The sequence below is a fragment of the Diorhabda carinulata genome, chromosome 10 (genome assembly GCF_026250575.1).
Source record: "Diorhabda carinulata isolate Delta chromosome 10, icDioCari1.1, whole genome shotgun sequence".
NCBI classification, from domain to species: Eukaryota; Metazoa; Arthropoda; class Insecta; order Coleoptera; family Chrysomelidae; genus Diorhabda; species Diorhabda carinulata.
The window spans coordinates 10136455-10156468 of NC_079469.1; the positions used below are offsets into that span (position 1 = coordinate 10136455).

At 30.4% G+C, this 20014-nt stretch overlaps 2 protein-coding genes across 7 annotated transcripts in view; one reads left to right on the top strand and one right to left on the bottom strand.

The window, feature by feature from the left end:
* LOC130898386 (myb-like protein X) overlaps window positions 1-8646 on the bottom strand; it is a 40552-nt gene extending 31906 nt beyond the window's left edge. For 2 of the 6 annotated variants that reach the window (XM_057807649.1, XM_057807653.1), the window contains exons 1-6: window positions 7772-8260; window positions 7664-7714; window positions 5721-6034; window positions 5310-5504; window positions 4462-5256; window positions 143-3534 (exon numbers count right to left, since the gene is read on the bottom strand). In XM_057807649.1, coding sequence (XP_057663632.1) covers window positions 143-3534; window positions 4462-5256; window positions 5310-5504; window positions 5721-6034; window positions 7664-7714; window positions 7772-8057 — 5033 coding nt within the window. In that variant the 5' untranslated portion in view covers window positions 8058-8260. Of the gene's footprint in view, window positions 1-142; window positions 3535-4461; window positions 5257-5309; window positions 5505-5720; window positions 6035-7005; window positions 7277-7663; window positions 7715-7771 lie in introns of all 6 variants that reach the window. The other 4 variants (XM_057807650.1, XM_057807651.1, XM_057807648.1 and 1 more) reach the window with 4 other exon arrangements.
* Window positions 8647-10032: 1386 nt separating this feature from the next.
* On the top strand, window positions 10033-19635 carry LOC130898683 (ubiquitin carboxyl-terminal hydrolase MINDY-3 homolog). Its single transcript, XM_057808141.1, has 8 exons — window positions 10033-10447; window positions 10512-10648; window positions 10923-11243; window positions 13032-13182; window positions 13531-13668; window positions 15226-15385; window positions 15493-15652; window positions 17403-19635. Exons 1-8 carry the CDS (start codon window positions 10342-10344, stop codon window positions 17547-17549), a joined length of 1320 nt encoding a protein of 439 aa, XP_057664124.1. The 5' UTR covers window positions 10033-10341; the 3' UTR covers window positions 17550-19635.
* Window positions 19636-20014: the final 379 nt, after the last annotated feature.

Here is a 20014-nt window from a genome sequence, read left to right on the forward strand (position 1 = left end):
GTTGCATCATAGTGACAAATCAAAACTCCTATATATTTGTTTGCCAATATTAATTACTTCTCAGAAAATGAAAGTTTCTGTTTTGAACATTTTGAAGATGCTTTATGTATAGAACTATTAAGGTTTACCCTAAAAAACTCACTTTTGTAAGAGATTCTCGAGACTATCAGCTATAGAGTTAGTATCATCCGCAATACTCGATTCTTCACACGAACCTTCCACAATTTTAGATAAATCATCAACGATCGATTCCAATTCATTACTATTACTAACTTTGTTTTCACATTTATTCACACTGCTAGTATCACTAACAAATTGTTCGTTAACTCTACTTCCTTCTATTTCTGCTATCTGTTCACTTATAACTTGGGCAATGTGAAAACCTGGTTCATTTGAACTACTCATTTCTTCAGGTCCAAGAGGAAAATCGACAGCTCGAGATTTATGATCTCGAACAGTTTCTGAAACAACAGGTACAGACTCTACTTGTACGTTAGAACTATTTACATTGCCACACCTTTCATATGGTACATGGCTATTATCTAAGTCAGTTTCCAATAAGTTTGACTTATTTGGACCTGCAGAGTTTTCAGGAATTTGCTGTGGTAAAATGGTTTCTTTTTGATTGAAATCAAGAGGTTGGACATTTTCACATAAAGAAAATGGAGTTGAAGGAATTTCTCCACTTCTATTGTTAATATCACAATCTAATTCTGATAAACTATTTATTAAAACATGTTCTGTAGTATATTTTTCTTCTGGACTATAACTCTGCTTATTATGTTGCAGCAACTGTGAATTTGAATCTTTATAATGATTTTCATCTGTTTGTGACATCAATTCATTGTGATCAGTTTCCATTGGTTGACTTTCTATCAGATTATTCTGTGATTGAGTTAAATGTACTCCAACAAATTTGTTTATCAGATCACTTTCATTATTAGGTAATTGAAGTTGTGTATTGAAACTACTATCTTGATAGACCAATTCATTTTCGTTATATGACAGCTCTGGAACCTTAGAAACACTTGAACTACTTTCAATGTTATCTCTACGTTGACTTTCATCACATGAAGATACTAATAGATGCGGATCACTAGTATTATTTCTGTCAAAATTATTTTTATCTTGTCGATGATCCTCAAGATTATTAGTTGTAAAATGTTTTTCATCACAAGCACCTGCCGCAACTTCACTACTTCTTTCAAAACTTATAGTATGAATTTCATCAGAAAGTGGTGGACCATATGAAGTACTTTCTTGGATACAGACAGGTTGGTTTTCATCATATGATACTATATGTGATAAAGCAGAACTACTTTCAGTAAAACTGTTACCTACAGGTTGAATACTATCAGAAAGTACTATTGCAGTCTTTGTAGTACCTGAATTATTCTCTTGGATACATATAGGTTGGTTTTCTTTATATGATACTACATGTGATAAAACATCATAACTGCTTTTTTCAAACCTATTGTTCACTGTTTGATTTTCATCTCGAGACGGTAGTATTTCCCTTTGTGGAATATTAGAACTACTTTCTTCATCATATATCGATGAATATTCATCAGTGTGGATTGTTTCAGAACTTTCTTCTTTTCTTCTATAATCAGGTTGAACCTCATTTTCAGTATTTGATATATCAAAACTAGCCTTGTTATTGATACAACTCACAAGTGCAATATTTTCTATTTGTGATGAATTTTGATCAACAAAATCAGTTTTCTGAGACATATTAATAGTTTGTTGGTACATGGAATCATTTTCAACGAGTGTAGACAAATTATTCTGATCTTTAAGTGGAGGTTGAATTTGGAGCATATCCAATGTATTTGATTTCTTTATCAAATATTGATTTTTTGGATCAAGGAGTTCTCCAGTAACTTGTTGACAGTCTGTAGAAGAATTATCTGCAGATTCACTTCTATAACAGTTGTTTTCTTCTCCATAATCTTCATCCATTGGCTGAATTTCATCAGAATTGGGTTTCGAGGTTAGATTTCTTCCTAAATCACCAAAACCTTCACTAATTTCGTGATCCATATTTTCGGGATTGTTTTCAGATATATTTTGGTGATCTATTGGAATATTCCCCGATTGAGGAGCAAATTGGGCCTCCATTTGATAGTCATCAATATCGTTTTGGTTATTTTTATCATCAGATACTTTTGAACTATCTTCAAAGTGACAAATCTGATCCATTTTTGAATCATCTAATGTGTAATCTTTATGTAAACTTGAATAGCTTATTGATATTGGTTTTTCATCCACTGAATATGTTTTATTAAGTTCGTCAGTATCAATAGCTTGGTTAGTATTTGAGCTTGTAGATTGCATTTGTATGGTTTCTGTTTTTACATCATTTTTATCAGTATCGGTATCGATTTCATCACTGAAGTGTGCCTCTGGAATTATGGAAATTGTTGGAGTTTGTTCATTTTCATGATCGAATTTTTCTTCATTTGCAATAGTTTGCAAGGTATTATAAGATGAAGTGACTGTTAATGTTTCTTGGACAACTTGATCAGTTTCTAACTGTCTTGATTCTTGAATCAATGTTATTTGTTGAGTCATAGGTTGTATATCTTCTTCATCTATCTTATTAATATTCTGTTCATTTTCTGTAAGCAATTCTTCTTTAATTTTGAACGAAAAGTTAGCTGGACAACTAATTAATTCATCATCTTCACTGGTATCTATTTTATTTTGAATTGTATTGTCTTGACTGTGACTCATTGAAGTTGTTGCTTCATTTCCTACTAGTAATAATTGAATCATTTGTTTTCCCAGAGGATTTGAGTTACTATCTTCAGTTTCAATCAATGTTAAAATGGGTTTCTGGTCTTCATTTTGAGATGCTGTTTCATCAAATTCATTAAACTCCTGTTCTTCTTCGTATGATACTTCTATTTCAGTAGTTAGTTGTTCCATTCTTCTATCTTCTTCCTGTTCGCTCACAACATTTGTAATTTTAAATCCCATTTCTCTGCATACATCAGATGATTGACTATCATCTTTTTCTGTTACTACTTCACTTATATGAAACCCCAACGAGTTGTCAGTCTGATCAACCATTGTAGTATTATCTGAGCTACTTTGGTTAAGTCCAAGCGGGTCTTCCAATGGATCTTTAATGGCTTTTAATTCGGCAACATTAACAATTTTTAAAGTATGTTGTTCTTCAGGTTTATGAGTTATACTTTGAACATCCATTATTATGGGTTTAGAACGCCTAGTAATACGTCTACCAAAATTATCAAAACTACTGTCATAGCAACCGATCAATTGCTCCTCTACAGATACAGAAGATTCACTAAAACCAACGAGATTGTCTTCTATTTCTATTGAATCGTCATACAGGGGTTCAGATTTGATATCTTGTATTTGCACAAAAGAATCTGCTTGATCTGTATGAGGTTCTCTAACAATTGTGGATTCATCATAGCTCAGATCAGAGGCAGGATGGAAATATTTTGCTACTTTGCTTCTTGGACGTGAGCGAGTACCTTTTCGTGAGAGTGCTGGTGGTGGACTCTAAAAAAATATTAATATATAGGTAATAAATGAGAAAAATTTAATTCGAATTCAATATAAATTTTGTCAGTGATTCATTATAAGATTTTATTCTAAAATGAACTGTACCTAGTAGAATAATTTAAAAGGTACCTATACATAAAAATGAGGATCAGTGAAAATTATAGAAGTCTTGTACATGCAAGTTACCAACTCTATACAGAAATTTTGAAAAAAAAAAGAATGAAACACTGCTTGGAGCTATAAAACTACGAGAACAGGCTGCTCCTAGACCAGACAAACAACCCAGTGATAATAAAGACACAGTAAAAAACTAGAAAAAAACTATAGAGGAAAAGAAATGTTTCTACTTCTAGAATGAAATCCATAAGGCACAAAAAAACAATGATTAACAATGAAACAATATATAAAATGAAGACATTTAAGAGGGAACAAAAAAATAATGCTTAATAGGAAAAATACACAACAAACAGCTGAATTTGAAAGTACATATCATAAGAATGATAACAGATAAATAAAAAAATAATGGTGACTTGAAAACAAACTGATAAACTAAATAATGAAAAAGGTGAAAAGTTTAAGAGAAAGAAAGTAAAATACACTGAATACGTAGAGAGCAAAGGATATACTAGACACTGGAGACTTATTCGACACCCAAAAAGGTAAAAATATCATAATGGTAAATAAGCAGACAGATATGGGCAAATTTCAAATGGAAGTGTTCAATTGAGAAGTGCAGACTTGTAAATAGTACATAAAACCTCCAGAATTTTCAATTATTGACGAGATAACTGTTATACAGGGTGAAGATCATAAATATTTTGGCTTGTTTTTTATTAGGAATTAATTGTTTTCAAAATGTAGCTTTACACTATGCACTAATTACAATCATCTAATTTTAAAATTGAAACTGATAATTTTGCTTACCTCCTCTCTATCATCCATTAACTTCCTCTTCTTTAATTTTTTCTGTAAAGTACGTTTTACATTAACATTTTTGGGATCCCTGGTAACAGGAAGTTTATTTGGTTTTGGATCTTTTGTTACTTCTTCATATACAGGTTTGAGAAGACCAAAAGGATTTGAAAAATCACTTGTACTTGGAGTATCTTTAGTTATCGGTATTTTTTCTATCACTGGCAGTTTCTCTTTTTCTAATCTTTTGTCACGTTTTTTCGATTCAACAAAACTTTTTTGTTTGTTTTTCAATATCGGTACTGGATTTTGAATTACAACTTTAGGAACTTTAGAGCTTTTAACAACTGGTTTTTCTGGTGATGGAATTATTGTCACTCTTTTCTTTTCCTTGATTTCTTTTGTTTCTTCTTTTTTCTTAGTTTGCTTTTCTTCTTTTCTAGTAAGGTCTTTTTCTTCCCTTTTCTTCAATGGTTTAATTTCTGATATTTTCATTTCATCTTTCTTTTTGATTTCTTTTTCTTCTTTCTTTTTTAACTCCTTTTCTTCTTTCTTTTTGATGTCTTTTTCTTCTTTCTTTTTTACTTCCTTTTCCTCTCTCTTCTTCACTTCTTTTTCCTCTTTCTTTTTGATTTCCTTTTCTTCCTTTTTCTTAACTTCTTTTTCTTCCTTTCTCTTGAATTCTCTGTCTTCTTTCTTCCTCAATTCTTTTTCCTTTTCATCAATTTTCTCTTCTTTAATGGGAACTATAAATTCTGGTTTTGCGTCTATCATATTCATGTCACGTTGACCAGCAAGTCCTTTTATCTAAAATGTATTAAAGGTATTCAATAAGGTAAAAAATAATGATAAGAAATTACCTTGAGCATTTCCGCCACAGCAAGTAATTCTTCTAGCTTATTCTGAAGAATGTGTACTTCCCCAGAATACATAAAATCACAAAGGCATTTCAAAATCCAGAAAGGTATATCCTTCATAAACAATACTGGATGTTGATATGGGCTAATACTCGCAAGGACTTCTTCGAAATAAGGACTACATGATGATAAAATAACCTAAAAAAAATAAGTTCAACTCACCACCAATACTTTAGTACTGTCTATAACATAAAAGGGGGAACTGATGACTTGTTTTAGAATTGTTTTTATACGTGTTTGGATTGGATCATAAAAATTTTTAATAAAAATGTTCCCAGAAAACCCTATACATTCACCATTCAAGATATAAAAAATAAATAATTCAACTATAGGTAGATCATATTCATTTCTTACCCTATGACATTTCAAAGTCTGACCATCAGCAACAAGAGTAGCATCTACATATTGTTCTCGGAGCAATAAATTTGGAAAAGTATGCTGCATATTGGAATGGTGACTGTTCCATTTAAGACACACCTCTTCTATGGCCGGGGGAGGTAGTATAGGTGAAGGTGCTGATGGCTTTAGTTGTCTTGTTACTTTCAGTTTTGTTGGGGATAGGGGTTGACTCTGTAAGAGTTGTTCTGATACTGGTGCTTCAGGTGGTGCAGTTAATACTGTTGCTGCCGTCGTAGGAGCTTTCAGTCGCTGTTCTAATGGCATAGAATCTAGAATGATAAAAGCTCAATATCTTATTGTTATCAATTAATAATATGAAAAAATTAAATCTGTATCAGCATATGTTCCATCCGACTCATCTTATTTAGACAAATACTAACATAATAAATCTTTTGTAGGTCATTGCAACTAATCCCAAAATTTGCCTTTCAAAAATCTAAGAAAAGAATCATTACAAATAATCATAAAAGAGAAAAAGAAAAATTGTATTAAAATCATCATACATTCTAAAAATACAATGAAAAATCGATTTTCCAATAAACCTACTAATAATTATGATACCTTTAATATAAACACACATAAATGTTAGTTACCAAATGTTTGTGACAACTATTTAATTTTTTTAGAGAATTTTCAAAGATTTAGGATGCTTCCGGTGTTATTCATTGGTAAGTTTTAACTTGCCTCTCTTTGTTTTCAAAAAACTTAGTTTTGAGAAGGATTACATTTGTCAAAATTTTAAAAAATGTATGAAATAACTGGAAACTACAATTCTTCGAATTCATCATAGATTTCAAGAATGCAATAGAAATCCCCTTTAAAAAATAAGGTGTGATCCACTTCAAGTACAATCTGAAATCAAGTAAACGAGCTCCTAGGAAAGCTCCCATATACAAATTTAAAAAAAGATAAGTCTATGCCCAATTCAATTGATCTAATTTTAATAAATACTAAATATGTAGTCCAGTCTAACACCATATTTAAATTTGCTCATTTTTCTAATAAATTCTTAGTTACAATTAGAACAAAGAAATGAAAAAATGTGTCGAGGATGTATGAATCGCTCAGAACATGGTAGTGTATCAGTTTAATAATTTCAACAAATTCTTTAGCTATTGAATATTTTGGTTAATAATAGTCCCGCATATTTTACATATATCATTACTATCTTATAATAATAATTAATAATATAAAGGCATAGAAAATTGAATTAAAAATATTTATCATAAAATTTCAGTACCTAAGGTGTCACTTTCCTTAACTTCTTTAGGAATAATATTTTTTTCCTGCTTTTGCATAAGAAGTCTAGTCTTGCACCTCCACCTCCTGATGTTATATTCAGGCACTCCATAAAGTCTTCGAGCTTCTTTGTTACCTTTTTTTTCAGCAAAACTTACAACAGTTTTTTTAAATTCTGGATCATATACTGTAGGTTTGGTTAACTTTAACTTGTCTAGCATTTGTTTTTTAACATGACGTATTTTAGAATTTTTTAACTTCATGATTCTATACTAAAGAATTGAATGATTTGTAGGTATTTGGTAGTTTATCCCCGAAAAATTTTTTACAAATATGTGAAATATTTTATTGTCTCACTTGTTTTCAAGTAAACGCGAATTGAAAACAATGGATAATTTCTGAATTTCATAATACTTTATGTAATTAAGGTTTGAATAAATATACAAAAAAACACATAAAAAAGTAATATTGACTATAATTGTGAGAAAAATAAAATTTTGTAAAATTTCAAAAGAAATTTACATGAAGGATACTTTCTGAAATATTTCCTTACTACATGTAGTAAATTTGCATTTTCAAATTAAAATCAAGTACTTTTTGCCAGACTTACATTTAAATAGTGAACGTTAAAAACAATGTCAATATTATAGTGAACAAACCTTCATCGTCGAGTTCAGTCAGTGGTTCCCAAACATTAGTCACATCCAATACTAAAGACAAAAAATAATTTTAAACCTAGCACCACCACTTGTCGTAAAAAGACATACCCTCGTCTTCGTAGTATTTAACACCTATAAAATCATCTGGATGATATAGATGTTGACATTTCTTCCACTTATTTTTTACTTCTTGCAATGTCCTTTTTTCCATACTCACTGAATTGACCTCTTTTGTCACTTCTAGCCAGGCTCTATGTCTAGCAATTTTGTTGATAGCCTTTTTAGAGAATTCTCCATACAAGGTTTCGTAGTGATTACCAACTGTTTTCATTAAAACTTCTATTTCATCTTGTGAAAAATTGCTTTTTCTATGTTTTTTTAGCACTTCGGCCATTTTGAAGTTGATGTTTAGCACTACTACACCAGAACTCGCGATTGAAATTATAATTTATCCACTAACATTTATTAAATTCACTTTATATATCTATATTAAGTAATGTGATACAAAACAAAAAAAACAACACTAATAAATACTTTTTCCTTTGGTGCTAGGCTAGCCCCGTCACTACAAGCAAATCTAGTCATTAACTAAGTACTGTGGTTCTAAAACAATCGTAGAGCAATTGATGTAATCGTTTGATTTCTATTAATCAATAAAAAAAAGTCATTACCGTATACGTATGGCAAGAAGCCGGCAATCTGTACTTCGACACTACATAATCTGTTTGAAATCAGACAAAAAGCACCTATTTTAATCAATTGACACTGGAGATAACCTTACCACAATAGGGTTTTACACTTAATTTAATAATAAAATTGAATAAAACATTCAATCAAATTTGACAATCTATGCTTTGGGGGATACCACTACCAAAAACTACATAATTGTTATCAATATTATTTACAAATTTGGCTGAAAACAGTCTAGTTGTCACAACAATTCGATCTTATTCGTTTCTCTCGGAAAGCAAGCGCGACAACTCGTTCAAAGCTTTATTCAGATCTACATTGAACTACTTTAGTAACAGTGACAGAAAGCTGGTCAGTCAAGTAATGTTTACTTTTTGGTTGAGAGACCTCGAAGTATTTGCTGAATCGCTTTATCTTACTATTCGCCAGAACAAGATTCGTGGTTGAGATGTAGACGAAGGCTTTACAATGAAAATCAGCGCTGCTCAAAATGTTGTACTTAAAGGATGGAAAAAGAAAAAGTCAATATTTCACCATTTTAAAGTTTATATTCAAGAAATTAAAATCATTGGTTGCTGTTTGATAGTTGTAGTATATATAAATAGAAAATTGTATGTAAGGTTATTTTATATAAAAAAATGTCATGCAGAAAGGATGAAATTTAAAATTAAATGAATTACAATATTATACAGTTAAAACAATTTAGGCAGTTTCAAAATTCATAGTCCTTACCTGCAGGTGATCCAGATGGCTCATCATTGATTAAAAGATCCAAGAAGTTATGAAAATCTAAAGCACCATGATCAAAAATTTTATTCCTTGCAATTGCAATTGATTGAGCATCTGGCATGTGATTATGAGGAATATTTAAATAGGGAACTCCTAAAGAAGTAGTTGAAATGCTGCCCTATAAATACAAATTACTATGAAGTGTATACCAGCTTCAATACATAATTAATGTTTATAGTGCCATACTATTTATTTAAATTATATGTTCAATGTATATCATATTAATTATTTATTGTAGACTGTAATAAGTAAATACATTGCCGGTGTATGTATTGAAATTTTTTAGAATTATTGATCACTTTAAATACTGAAATTTTATTATAAACATGTAAAAGTTCGTCAATTATTTTTTCAAATGTTCAAATATTTCAAAATGTTATAATAATTATCCATGATTACTATATTTTTTAAATAATTAGAAGCCAAACATTATTTTGTTTGAATACGAATTTAAGTTATGTGTACAAAGTTGTTAATGACTTACTTTACAATTTAGACTTCTTTGGGCACATCTCCATCGAATACCTCCACACTTTTTATTTTTATGAACTGTATACATATATCCCTTATGTATTATTTTTTGTCCACCCTTATTTGATCGGATATATTCGATTTCTTCCATTATATACAATGAAAACCAATTGAATATATCGTAATGTTTAATTTATTAAACTTTTGTGAGCCACCGTATTTATATTAGAATGTGAGGAATGGCCTATGCAACTTCTTTAACTAATTGTGGAATGTTACATCCTACTAAATTTTTTATTAAAATCACTGAGGAATTAACTGAATTATTTGAAACGTTATAAAATAAACTTTTTATCAACCAGATATAGGTAACACTAAATTTATTTTTGGACCACTTGGGTACCAAATCTAAAAATACTACAGCGCAGTAAAGTTCTTTGAAAATAAATCCTATCAATTTTATCCTAGTGCCTCAAAATAACAGGTATCACAATTAATAATAAAACGAGTCACGGGATTATATTTAAAGATAAATTTAGTGAATATTTATTTCATATTTCCCACATTAAGTGTAGAGTAATTTATTTCTTTATGCTGACTTCACAGCAATTTTCAAGTTGGCACTACGACTCAGACTATAATTTGTCGAAATGTCAATTTGTTATAACCTTAAATGTATACTAAATATTTATTGTAAGAAGTTGTAAATTCAAATATTTAATTTAACGATGGCAGAAACTCTACCTTCTGCCATTGAACAGGAATTGTTAGGCATAAAAACTCTCCTTTGGGGCAACGAAATTAAACTAGATATTTTTAAGAGATGGTCACAAGGTATTTATAACAATTTTTTTCTTATATTTTATTGAAGTTTTTATGACATAATTTGTATTTGTAGGTTTTTATTTTAGTAGCAGTGAAAAAAGTGCTTTAGAACAAACTGAGGGTGGACCATGTGCAATAATAGCCCCCGTTGAAGCATTTATACTAAAAAACTTACTTTTAGAGTACCAAGATCTTTCTTTTCGAGAAGTGGTTTGTATACTTCTTTAACTTTCATCTAAATGTAGAGGTCTTTATAAAAAATAAATATATATTACTTTAAATAATTAGTTTATTCATTCAAGATTATTAAGCAGCATAAATAACTTATTTTTAACTAGAAAGGTTTTTTAGTTGAGATATAAGCATTGGGATCAATTTGTACCTAATCAGTATGTTTATTTGTTCTCTATTTCATATTTTTAGATTATTTTTATGAATAACATTAATGTTTTGATGAAACTTATTATATTTTTTTATTTTTTAGATCAATTCAGATATTCAAAATCACATATTAGTAACAGCTCTCTGTGAAATTTTGGGACAATGTAATACCAGAAAGTATTATGTAGTATATTTAAATAGTGATTTTACTGAGCCTGTAAGCCAATCTCATCTCACTGCTGAAGCAGAGCCAAGTAATCCCGTTGAACATATAGAAATAGACCCATCCCAGTTCCACAATGAACTTAAAGTGCATTGTTATCAGTGCCTGGAGGATGTTAATAAGTATTATTGCGAGAATATTGCTAAATTGAAAGCAAAATATGGCATTTTGTTGTTTTTATATTCTGTGATAGCTTCAAAGGTAAATATCTTCAACAATATTTAAGGTAAGAGCACAGAGCCAGACAGTGTTCCTATATCTGACACTTTCTAGTTTGATCCACAAAATTGAGAAACTGTCTCATTCTGTCTGTTAATAAATTAGAAATAGGATCCCCTTCATGTATTTACCACATTAAATAACCAAATTTCCATCATTTAGTGAAGTAAACAAGACATATTTTGCTACGATTAAATACAGACTCTTAAATTTCAAACTTGGAGTACAGTTTTTAGTTTTCTGTGACTTTAGGTAATAACCATTAAACAAATACAATGAAGAATATGTTGTATCGCAAAGTAGACAAAATTAAATTTGGGCAAAAATATAAACAGATTTTTTCAATTTTAGAAATTTGCATGTAGCAAAGAGTAGATGTCTTTAGCTCTGTCTTGGGATCTTCCCTTATGTTTCCTCCAAAACAAGAAGAAAAAGGTGTTTAATTGATTAAATTTATGGCAAATAATTAATATAACATTGTGTGCTGTGTATTAAAAAAGTTTTGAACTTCTAATTATGTCAGTATTACTTGGTACCAACTACCTAAGAACTCTGCATTAGAAATTGAAGATATTCTGTATTTTTTTTATTTGAAGTTTATTTTGTAAATAAATCCTCATTAAAGTCTCTGTCACTGGTGCTCTTACCTTAATACAGATACACAACTTAATAATAAGTGAACATTATGAGTTATATTTTATCAACATATCCTCCACTATTTTCAAATTATTTCTATAATTTTTTAATTTCATTCTCTTTCTTTGCATGGGTCATATTTGAAAACTGATACCAGTCAAATCCAATAGCTTGAATTGCAAATCTAATGAATTTTTAGTGGTAGATAACTTTTTTGCATTTAAATAGAGTTGAGATATCAGCACTCTAAAGAAACCAAGGAACATGATATATAATGTTACTTTTTTGTATTTTCATATTTTTGATTCTAGACTACAGGAATATTTTGATGTTCCTAGTTCATAGAGTAATAGTGTGCAACCATTGAGTGCATAGATCTTCTGATAGCCCCTCTGGAAATTATTAAAGGCTGATTCCCTTTGACAAGCCAATCAAGCTCTTTGGCTTGAACATTTGGGCAAATTAGGACATAATACCTAACTAGCCAAACAAGGAGAAACTATGACTGCTTGTTTTTGCTGCTGGATGGAGACCCCATGGTGGCACCAGTCACATTTTCAATGAAATCAGCAGCTGCTCTTCTGTGAAGCCGTATCAGGTTGCTCAACTCGGAGCCAGCTGCAAATTCGATCGCCCCTCCAATTTTGCATGTAGCACCAGGCCCTATTGCCGGTGCAGTTTTTTAAGGCTTTTGGAGCCAACTCGTTGTTCTATGGCCATAGAACCAGGTCTCTTAGCAGGCTTTACCTTGACCTCCGGGCTGGAAGCCTTGGGTGGAAGTTTGTTGGAGCTGTTGAGTCTCTAGGTACCTTTAGCCTTCCTTCTCCACCACTGATAATGAGGCGTTAGAGTTGGGCCTTGTCAAAAGCATCAATCAGAGTAATGATAGAAACTGATGATTTGGGGGAAAGATTTCCTGCAGGCATTGTTTGCTATATCTGATTAGGGCGTACGTACTATTCATTTCTCAGAACGATTATTACATCCATAAAAATGAGTTGTTCTATGCACCGGCCCTCCTCATGCCCACATAGGCCCGTCCGAGGAGGACTGCCGCCGGGCCCCCTCAACAATGTCAAAGTCCAACGACTTCTTGAGGGGGAATATTTTGATATGTTATGTCCTTTTTTCCAGGGTTTGGAAAGAGTAAAATCTGAATCAGATTCCCAGGACCCTTTAATTGATGAGACTTATGGTTATGGGAGTCAAAGTCTCATTAATTTGATGATAACTGGTAGAGCAACCACATATGTATGGGATCACTATGAAGATGTTGGCGGATTAAGTGAGTATTGGATCATAATTCATAATTTTGATAAAAGAATTCTACTGAATTTGAAATGGATTAATGTATTTAAATCATACCAAATTAAGCTAGAGTTTCATACAAAAGTGATTGAAGCAAAATCAAACAAGATTCAAATTTTAATGATACAGGGCAGGACTCTTGGACTATATGATTTGCAACAGAAGAGAATATCGATGTAAAATCATGAATCAGCTTAATTCCAATCTAATTTTTATATAACAGCATTATTTTCACGTCATCTACTTACTCCAGAATTTTTTGCATCAAGCCTTGAAAAACCTGTAAAATTTTTTATTTTTTGATTAATTAAAGTTTCATTTTCAGAATTATTAGGCATTGAGAAACAAAGCCAAATAGGATTTATAACTGTAATGGAATACCATAGGTACTGTACTGTTGGGTCATTTTATAAAAATCCAATCCACCCTGTTTGGGTGGTAGCCTCAGATACGCATCTAACAGGTGAATAAACAATAGATCTATAAAATAAATCAGTTTTTCTAAATTAATAGCAAGACAGTCACTCTAGAACTATGTAAACTGTAGTTTTTCTCCCCTTTTTTCAACACCTGACCTCCTCACCCAGAATGTACACTCATCAATTTCCGTTGGGTTTAAATATTGTTGATAAGAAATAAAATGCAAATAAGGATACGGTAAACGTTAAATTATAAATTCAATATTTCTTCCAAAAATGTCAACAAGATTTCTGGTAGAAAATTGGAAATTTTGAAAAAATATGAAAGAAAATATATCTACTAGCTCCAAAATCTACTACAACCCAACAAAAGACTTTAACTATCTTTAAGTGAGTTGCAAAGTACCAAGAGCAATCATTAGAAGGCGCAGTGGCAGTTATAGGACAGTTGGGCTCCTGAACCAAATGATGGGATGTATTCTAGATTAATTAAAAGAAAATTGTATTCACCTTGTTAATGAATTACAGGACAATTATTCTTAATGGTCGAAATTTATTTGGAATATTTACATACTTTTCCATTAGTAACGCTAGTGGTTTTTAAAAAATGAAATTGTAGTATTGACAACTAAAAACTGACACAAAAGTGAAACAAAACCATTTTAATCATAGTAAATTGAATATAGAACAAGTTCTGATGTGTGTTAAAATAATCGTTTACCAAATCCTGAAACGTCGATTACGAAAAACAGGACGATAAAGTTTACATTTCGAACATCTGCTTTGAAATGTACTCTCATTTATTCAGGCTTATCACAATTTTATTGCTTCTATTGAAGTAAATTCCAGTAGTGCCGGAGTTTGTAACTGTTGATAAGAAGTTTTTCCAAAAAACAAATTACCCGCAGCAACTTTAAACACATCGTATGAATAGAGATATTCTTTAGCAGAATCTACAGGAAATATACACAAATAACTATTCGGAAAGTACTTATAAAAACTAACCACATTTATAACATTATTATGACAGATTTTCATATGTTAAAAATGTCAAATTTTACACACCCTATTCGCCAGATTTAGTCCCCTCGGATTATTTTCTTTTCCTAGACTTGAAACAATGATTCGGTGATCAAAGATTTTCCAACAATGAAGAGTTGATGTCGGCAGTTAATGGCTTTTTTGAGTAGCTTGATGATTCTCATTATAAAAAGGGTATCGAACTTATTGAACATCGCTGGGAAAAGTGTATAAAGCTAAAAGGAGATCAGGTTGAAAAATAACTAAATTTTTTTCAAAAATTTTCGTTCTTTCTTTGTTGGGCCAGGTAAGGTACTTCTGGGACTATCCTCTCACAATATTGATTTACAATTATTTAGAGGAGTATAATAAATCTCACATCTCCTTATGTTCCAAGAAGGACCTTTTCTATAACACAGATAATATATCCTGAATAGATTTCATTTTTAAAACAATAATATATTTAAATATTAATTATTTTAATTACCACTGCAACAAAGTATGTCAGAAAAAAAGAAGATATAACTTTATGAAAGGGTGAAGTGTATTTTTATTAATACATCCCAACAAATTATTTGCAGTTCTGTTTAGTGATGAACGTAAACTAGTGAGTCCTGAAACTAAAAGTGAGCAAGCTAGGAGGGTATTCAAAAGTTTCGATCCACATGGAAATAATTTTATTAGTTCGGACAAATTACAAGATGTTCTCAAAACTTTAGAACTTGTTAGCGAACTCGAATAGTAAGTAATAGACAGTTTTTTAAAAATCAATTTGTTTAGCTTCTTCAATTTTTTGTAAGTATATGTTATACCAATTTGGAAATTCGAACTATTGAACGTTATTTCAGCGTGAATATAATGAAGAAAAAATTAGATAACGAAAACTTAGGCATCATTCTACTAAACGCTTTTATGGATGAGTTCTTTCCCAAGGAGGAATCTTCTACACCTGATATGTTCACTCTAATACATTATAATGGATTATCTAGAAGTAATGCTAATGGTCAAGTAAGTTTATATCCCAATGTTTTAAAGCAGACCGATTTTTTTGTGTCATTGTTAATTCTACAAAAACGTATCTCATGATTTGTATTCACCCAGGTTATACACTAACAATGGTGTTAGTTTTAGTTTCTACTCATTATTTCCCTTTGTCACATGTAATCTTCTTATTAAAAAGTTTTCCAAAATATATAATCTAGTTTAGGGTGTTTTCGAATCTTAAAAAAATCTTCTAGGTCAACTTAGGTGGTAATGCAATTGAGCACATGAAATAGAGCATCAGAATATTTAGTAATATCCAAAAATAGTCGATGGATTTAATGGTAGGAAAGAGAATACATTATTTATATATACTAAATAAAGTTTTCCACAATCTTTATCTTGTCCCAGAAAAGTATGCTGCAGCTATTACATTAATAGGACGAGTCTTTTCACAAGTTACCATATGGAATAATGAAATCTCTTTGTTTTCTTCAATAGTGGTTGAAATTTTATACTTGCAATATTTTTTAAGGTTAAAAAACTTCACTATGGAGTCTAATTTAATTTCTCTATTTTCTAGTTTGTTATGCATGTTTGTCTATATTCTGTTTCTTTCCTCTCTTTTTCTCTAATCTGACACTGTTCTGTTTAATTTCGAAAATTTAGCATCTTGACCTCTTCTTAGGAGCTAAGCTCTAGGTCTCATACCATCTTTTTTATGATCGGCTCAGTGGTCTCAGTGTATTTGGTTTTATAGCTATTTTGCCCATTAGTTTTCTGGCATTATCTCGACATGATGTCTCCAACTTCGTTTACATTCTCTAACCGATCTAATGTCTTGACTTCTCATTCTAACTGTGAGGCTCATTTTCATTCTATTTCGTTTTTTATTATTTTGTAGTTTGATATTTCTCTAATTTATCGGTTTTGATAGAATTATCCATATATTCTGAGGTGTTAACTTTCTGGTAGACAAACAAAGGTGCTATTGGTATCAAGCATTCTGAAGAGCAATCTGAAGAGATTGTATCATATACAAGAATTTTGAGGATTTTTCTTTTGATATAAATCCGGTATCTGATTCAATAATATTTTCAAGTCTCACATTATTTTGATCTTAGTTCAATGTCTTTCCTCTTTTCTCTGCCATTGTCTTCAACGAATTATATATATTTGGTAAGCCACATCTATGAAAAGAGCCTTCTTATTTTGTCTGTTTTTTTACTGTTGTGTAATCATATTGCGAGGTTTCACGTGAGGGGAGAAGTTTTATTTATAGTATTATATTCTAATTTATTGGTGTATTAGAAATACTGTTCTTGATGGATTACAGCGGATAGATTATGAATGTGAGACAATACGGCTTAGTAAACTGTATGCTACTGGTACAATTTGAGAATTTGCATAAATTTGCTCGTTGGTTTTTTATGTTTTTGGTACTACATACTTGTGTGAGAAAACGTTTTCCAAAATTAAGTACACAAAGAATGTTTACAGATCTAAATTGACCAATGAGCATCTTAAATATTTTTCAATAATTGGTACAAGTAAAATTAATCCACAACTACAGACAATTGTCGGTGAAAAATCACTAGTCCATAAATTTCATTTTTTTTTATTTTATTAGTTGTGATTAATTTCATATTTGTTTGTTATTTCTTAGTTATAAATGTGATTAAGCTTAGATACTTTAGTTGAATTTCTGCGACATCAAAGTTCAACCTTGCAAGTAAATGAAACTGAGTAACTATCAATTTAATGTTTTTTTTTGTAGATTCAGTTTTGCATTGGATCTGCAATTTTACTGGAATCTGACATAAAATCCGTATGTGAGTCGAATCCAATGCTGACTGTATTGCAGACGAAGTGGCCAACTATAGAAGTGAACTGGTGTGATAATATCACCCCTTCACTTAACTGAAAACAAATTCTTCGGTTTTTCCATATAAAAAAGTCCACTCCAAATCATACGCATTTATTATTATATAACTCGTTACAAACGTCAATAAACCTTTAATTTCGCTAAAATTCAATTTTTTGGAATAATCTGTGGACGTACATATTTATTTAACAAAAACTTCCATTAATTTTGTAAATACTATTTAGATGTATTTATTTCCGTGTATTTCTGAGTTTTATTATTCTAATTTGGAAATATTTTATTCAAATATCACAATTTTGGTAATACAGATACTTTTTTCTAATATATTCGATTATCTAAGAGTTTTTTCTGAAAAGTTTTGGTATTTTCGAAAATTTTGCACAATTTGATTAAAACGATAAATATATGTGAAATTACAATTTTCCTAGATATATTTTCTAATTTGTTCCCCCTGGATTGAGTTAAAAATAATTTTATGATCACAAAGTTGTTTTTGTGTAGATGTATAAAGTTCACTTACCAATTTCTTTTTGGAAAGTAAATAATTAGAAAAAAAATTGTTTCATGTTTGTTGATTCTGAAGTAATACCTATTACTGGAAAGGATAAGAATAATTGGAAGACTTTTAATGAATCGAAATGTTCTAGTTTGCCAGAAACGTTTTTTAGCTCTCTTGGTTTCAACATATTCAGTAGAATTTAAGTATAAAAACCTCAGCTTTTATTCTATCTTCTTTAGGGGCTTTTCCATTACACAGTCTTTTTATTTCTTCTACTTCATTTTTAGTTGGGCATTTTGCTTCTTCTTCTTCTTTTGACATTTCTGAATTTTCCCTTAAAATATTTTTTCCATTTTCGTATAATTTATTTTCATAGCACTCTTTCCATATTTTCCAAATTATTTTATCATTTTGTATTTTGGGGTAGTGGTTTGATGTGTTATCTGTTTATAAAATTGTTTCATATTCGTATTATATCCCTCTTGCTCTAACTTTTCCAATTTCTTATTCAGCAATTCATTATTTTTTGATAATTCCTTTTGTTTTGTTTTTCTCTTTTATCGATACATTTCATTCTTGCCATGTTTTTTTTTTGTTTTCTGGCTTCTTCACACTCTTAGTCGTACCAGTCTTTGTATTCTCGCATGTTTTCTTTGTTAATATTGTTCTGCAGCTTTTAATATATTATCTTGTAGTTATTTCCATTGGTTTTCGCCATCGTATGTTACCTACACATTTTTCCTGGTATTTTTCTATTGTCTCCCCATTTTCCTATTACTTGGTTTCCGCTTGTGCTCCTCTGTATGATATGGTGCCCTTTACTTTTGGCTAATCTTTTTAGTAGCTAGTATACAGTTTATTTTATTCTCTATTTTCTGGGGTGTTCAAATTTTGTTGATAATATGGTCATGTTCAGCGCATCTGCTAATTGACACAATCTGTGTCTGTTGTCATTAGTTAAATCGTGTTTGATTCCTTTCCATTTCCTCCCACTTAACTTACTATGGATAAAACTGTTCTATAATCAGCACTTTCATTTTTTGGCGACTGTTTTTCTTGAATTTTGCTTGTACTTTGTGTGTAAACGATCACTACAAATCCCTACCATTATTCCAATTCCACTACCAAAATAAATAACACTATGAATCATCAATATGAATACAATGAGCTTGTAGGTCTATTTTCTTGTTGCTGAAATGTTGTTAGATTCAATATTTCTACGACTGTAGGTGAAGTGGAAAGTAGTTCACATTTGATGAATCATTGATATGTAGCGTTAAGAATATTGTGAGTTCAAACAAATTCTACCATTAATGAAACTATTAGTAGAAATAAATTTAAGATTTTGGTAAATAACTGGGGTGTATTAAACATTTTTTATATTATATTGATAGAAATTTTTGAGTATTTAAGTCAGTTTATATATACCTATTATATTTATATTTATCTATTAATTTAGATACCGTCCACAGATTATATAGTAAAAATTTCTTAAAGATTTTTTATTCAATTTGATATTGACTGTATACAAGAAAGCGAACAGTTTGATCAATGACTAATGAAAGAGTACCTGAAACAGGGACGATAAAGCTTCGTGATTTGAATAAAGAATTTTAACATTGTCAATATTTTGTTTTATTATTTTGTTTCTTCATATTTAACGAAAATCCGTCAATATAAGCGCACAGCAAGCATTTGTTATTTTGTGATTGTGATTCTCTTTGTTCAAACATCCTCTACTTTAGTATTGGCTCATCAAGTACAGGGTATATCAAAATGATTTAAGTCAACAAAAATATCTGAGAATATTTGTAATATTTTTCTCAAAATTTAGATATGGCAGTTTTGTTTAAAATATTTTCAGTTCTCTACGACATCCGATTACACTGGGAATGGATTCCATTTTTTTGTTTTTTAATAGAACCCACTATTTTATATAACAATTCCATATTACAATTCATTTCAAAATAATCATAATCAAGTGTCATAATATGATATATATTAT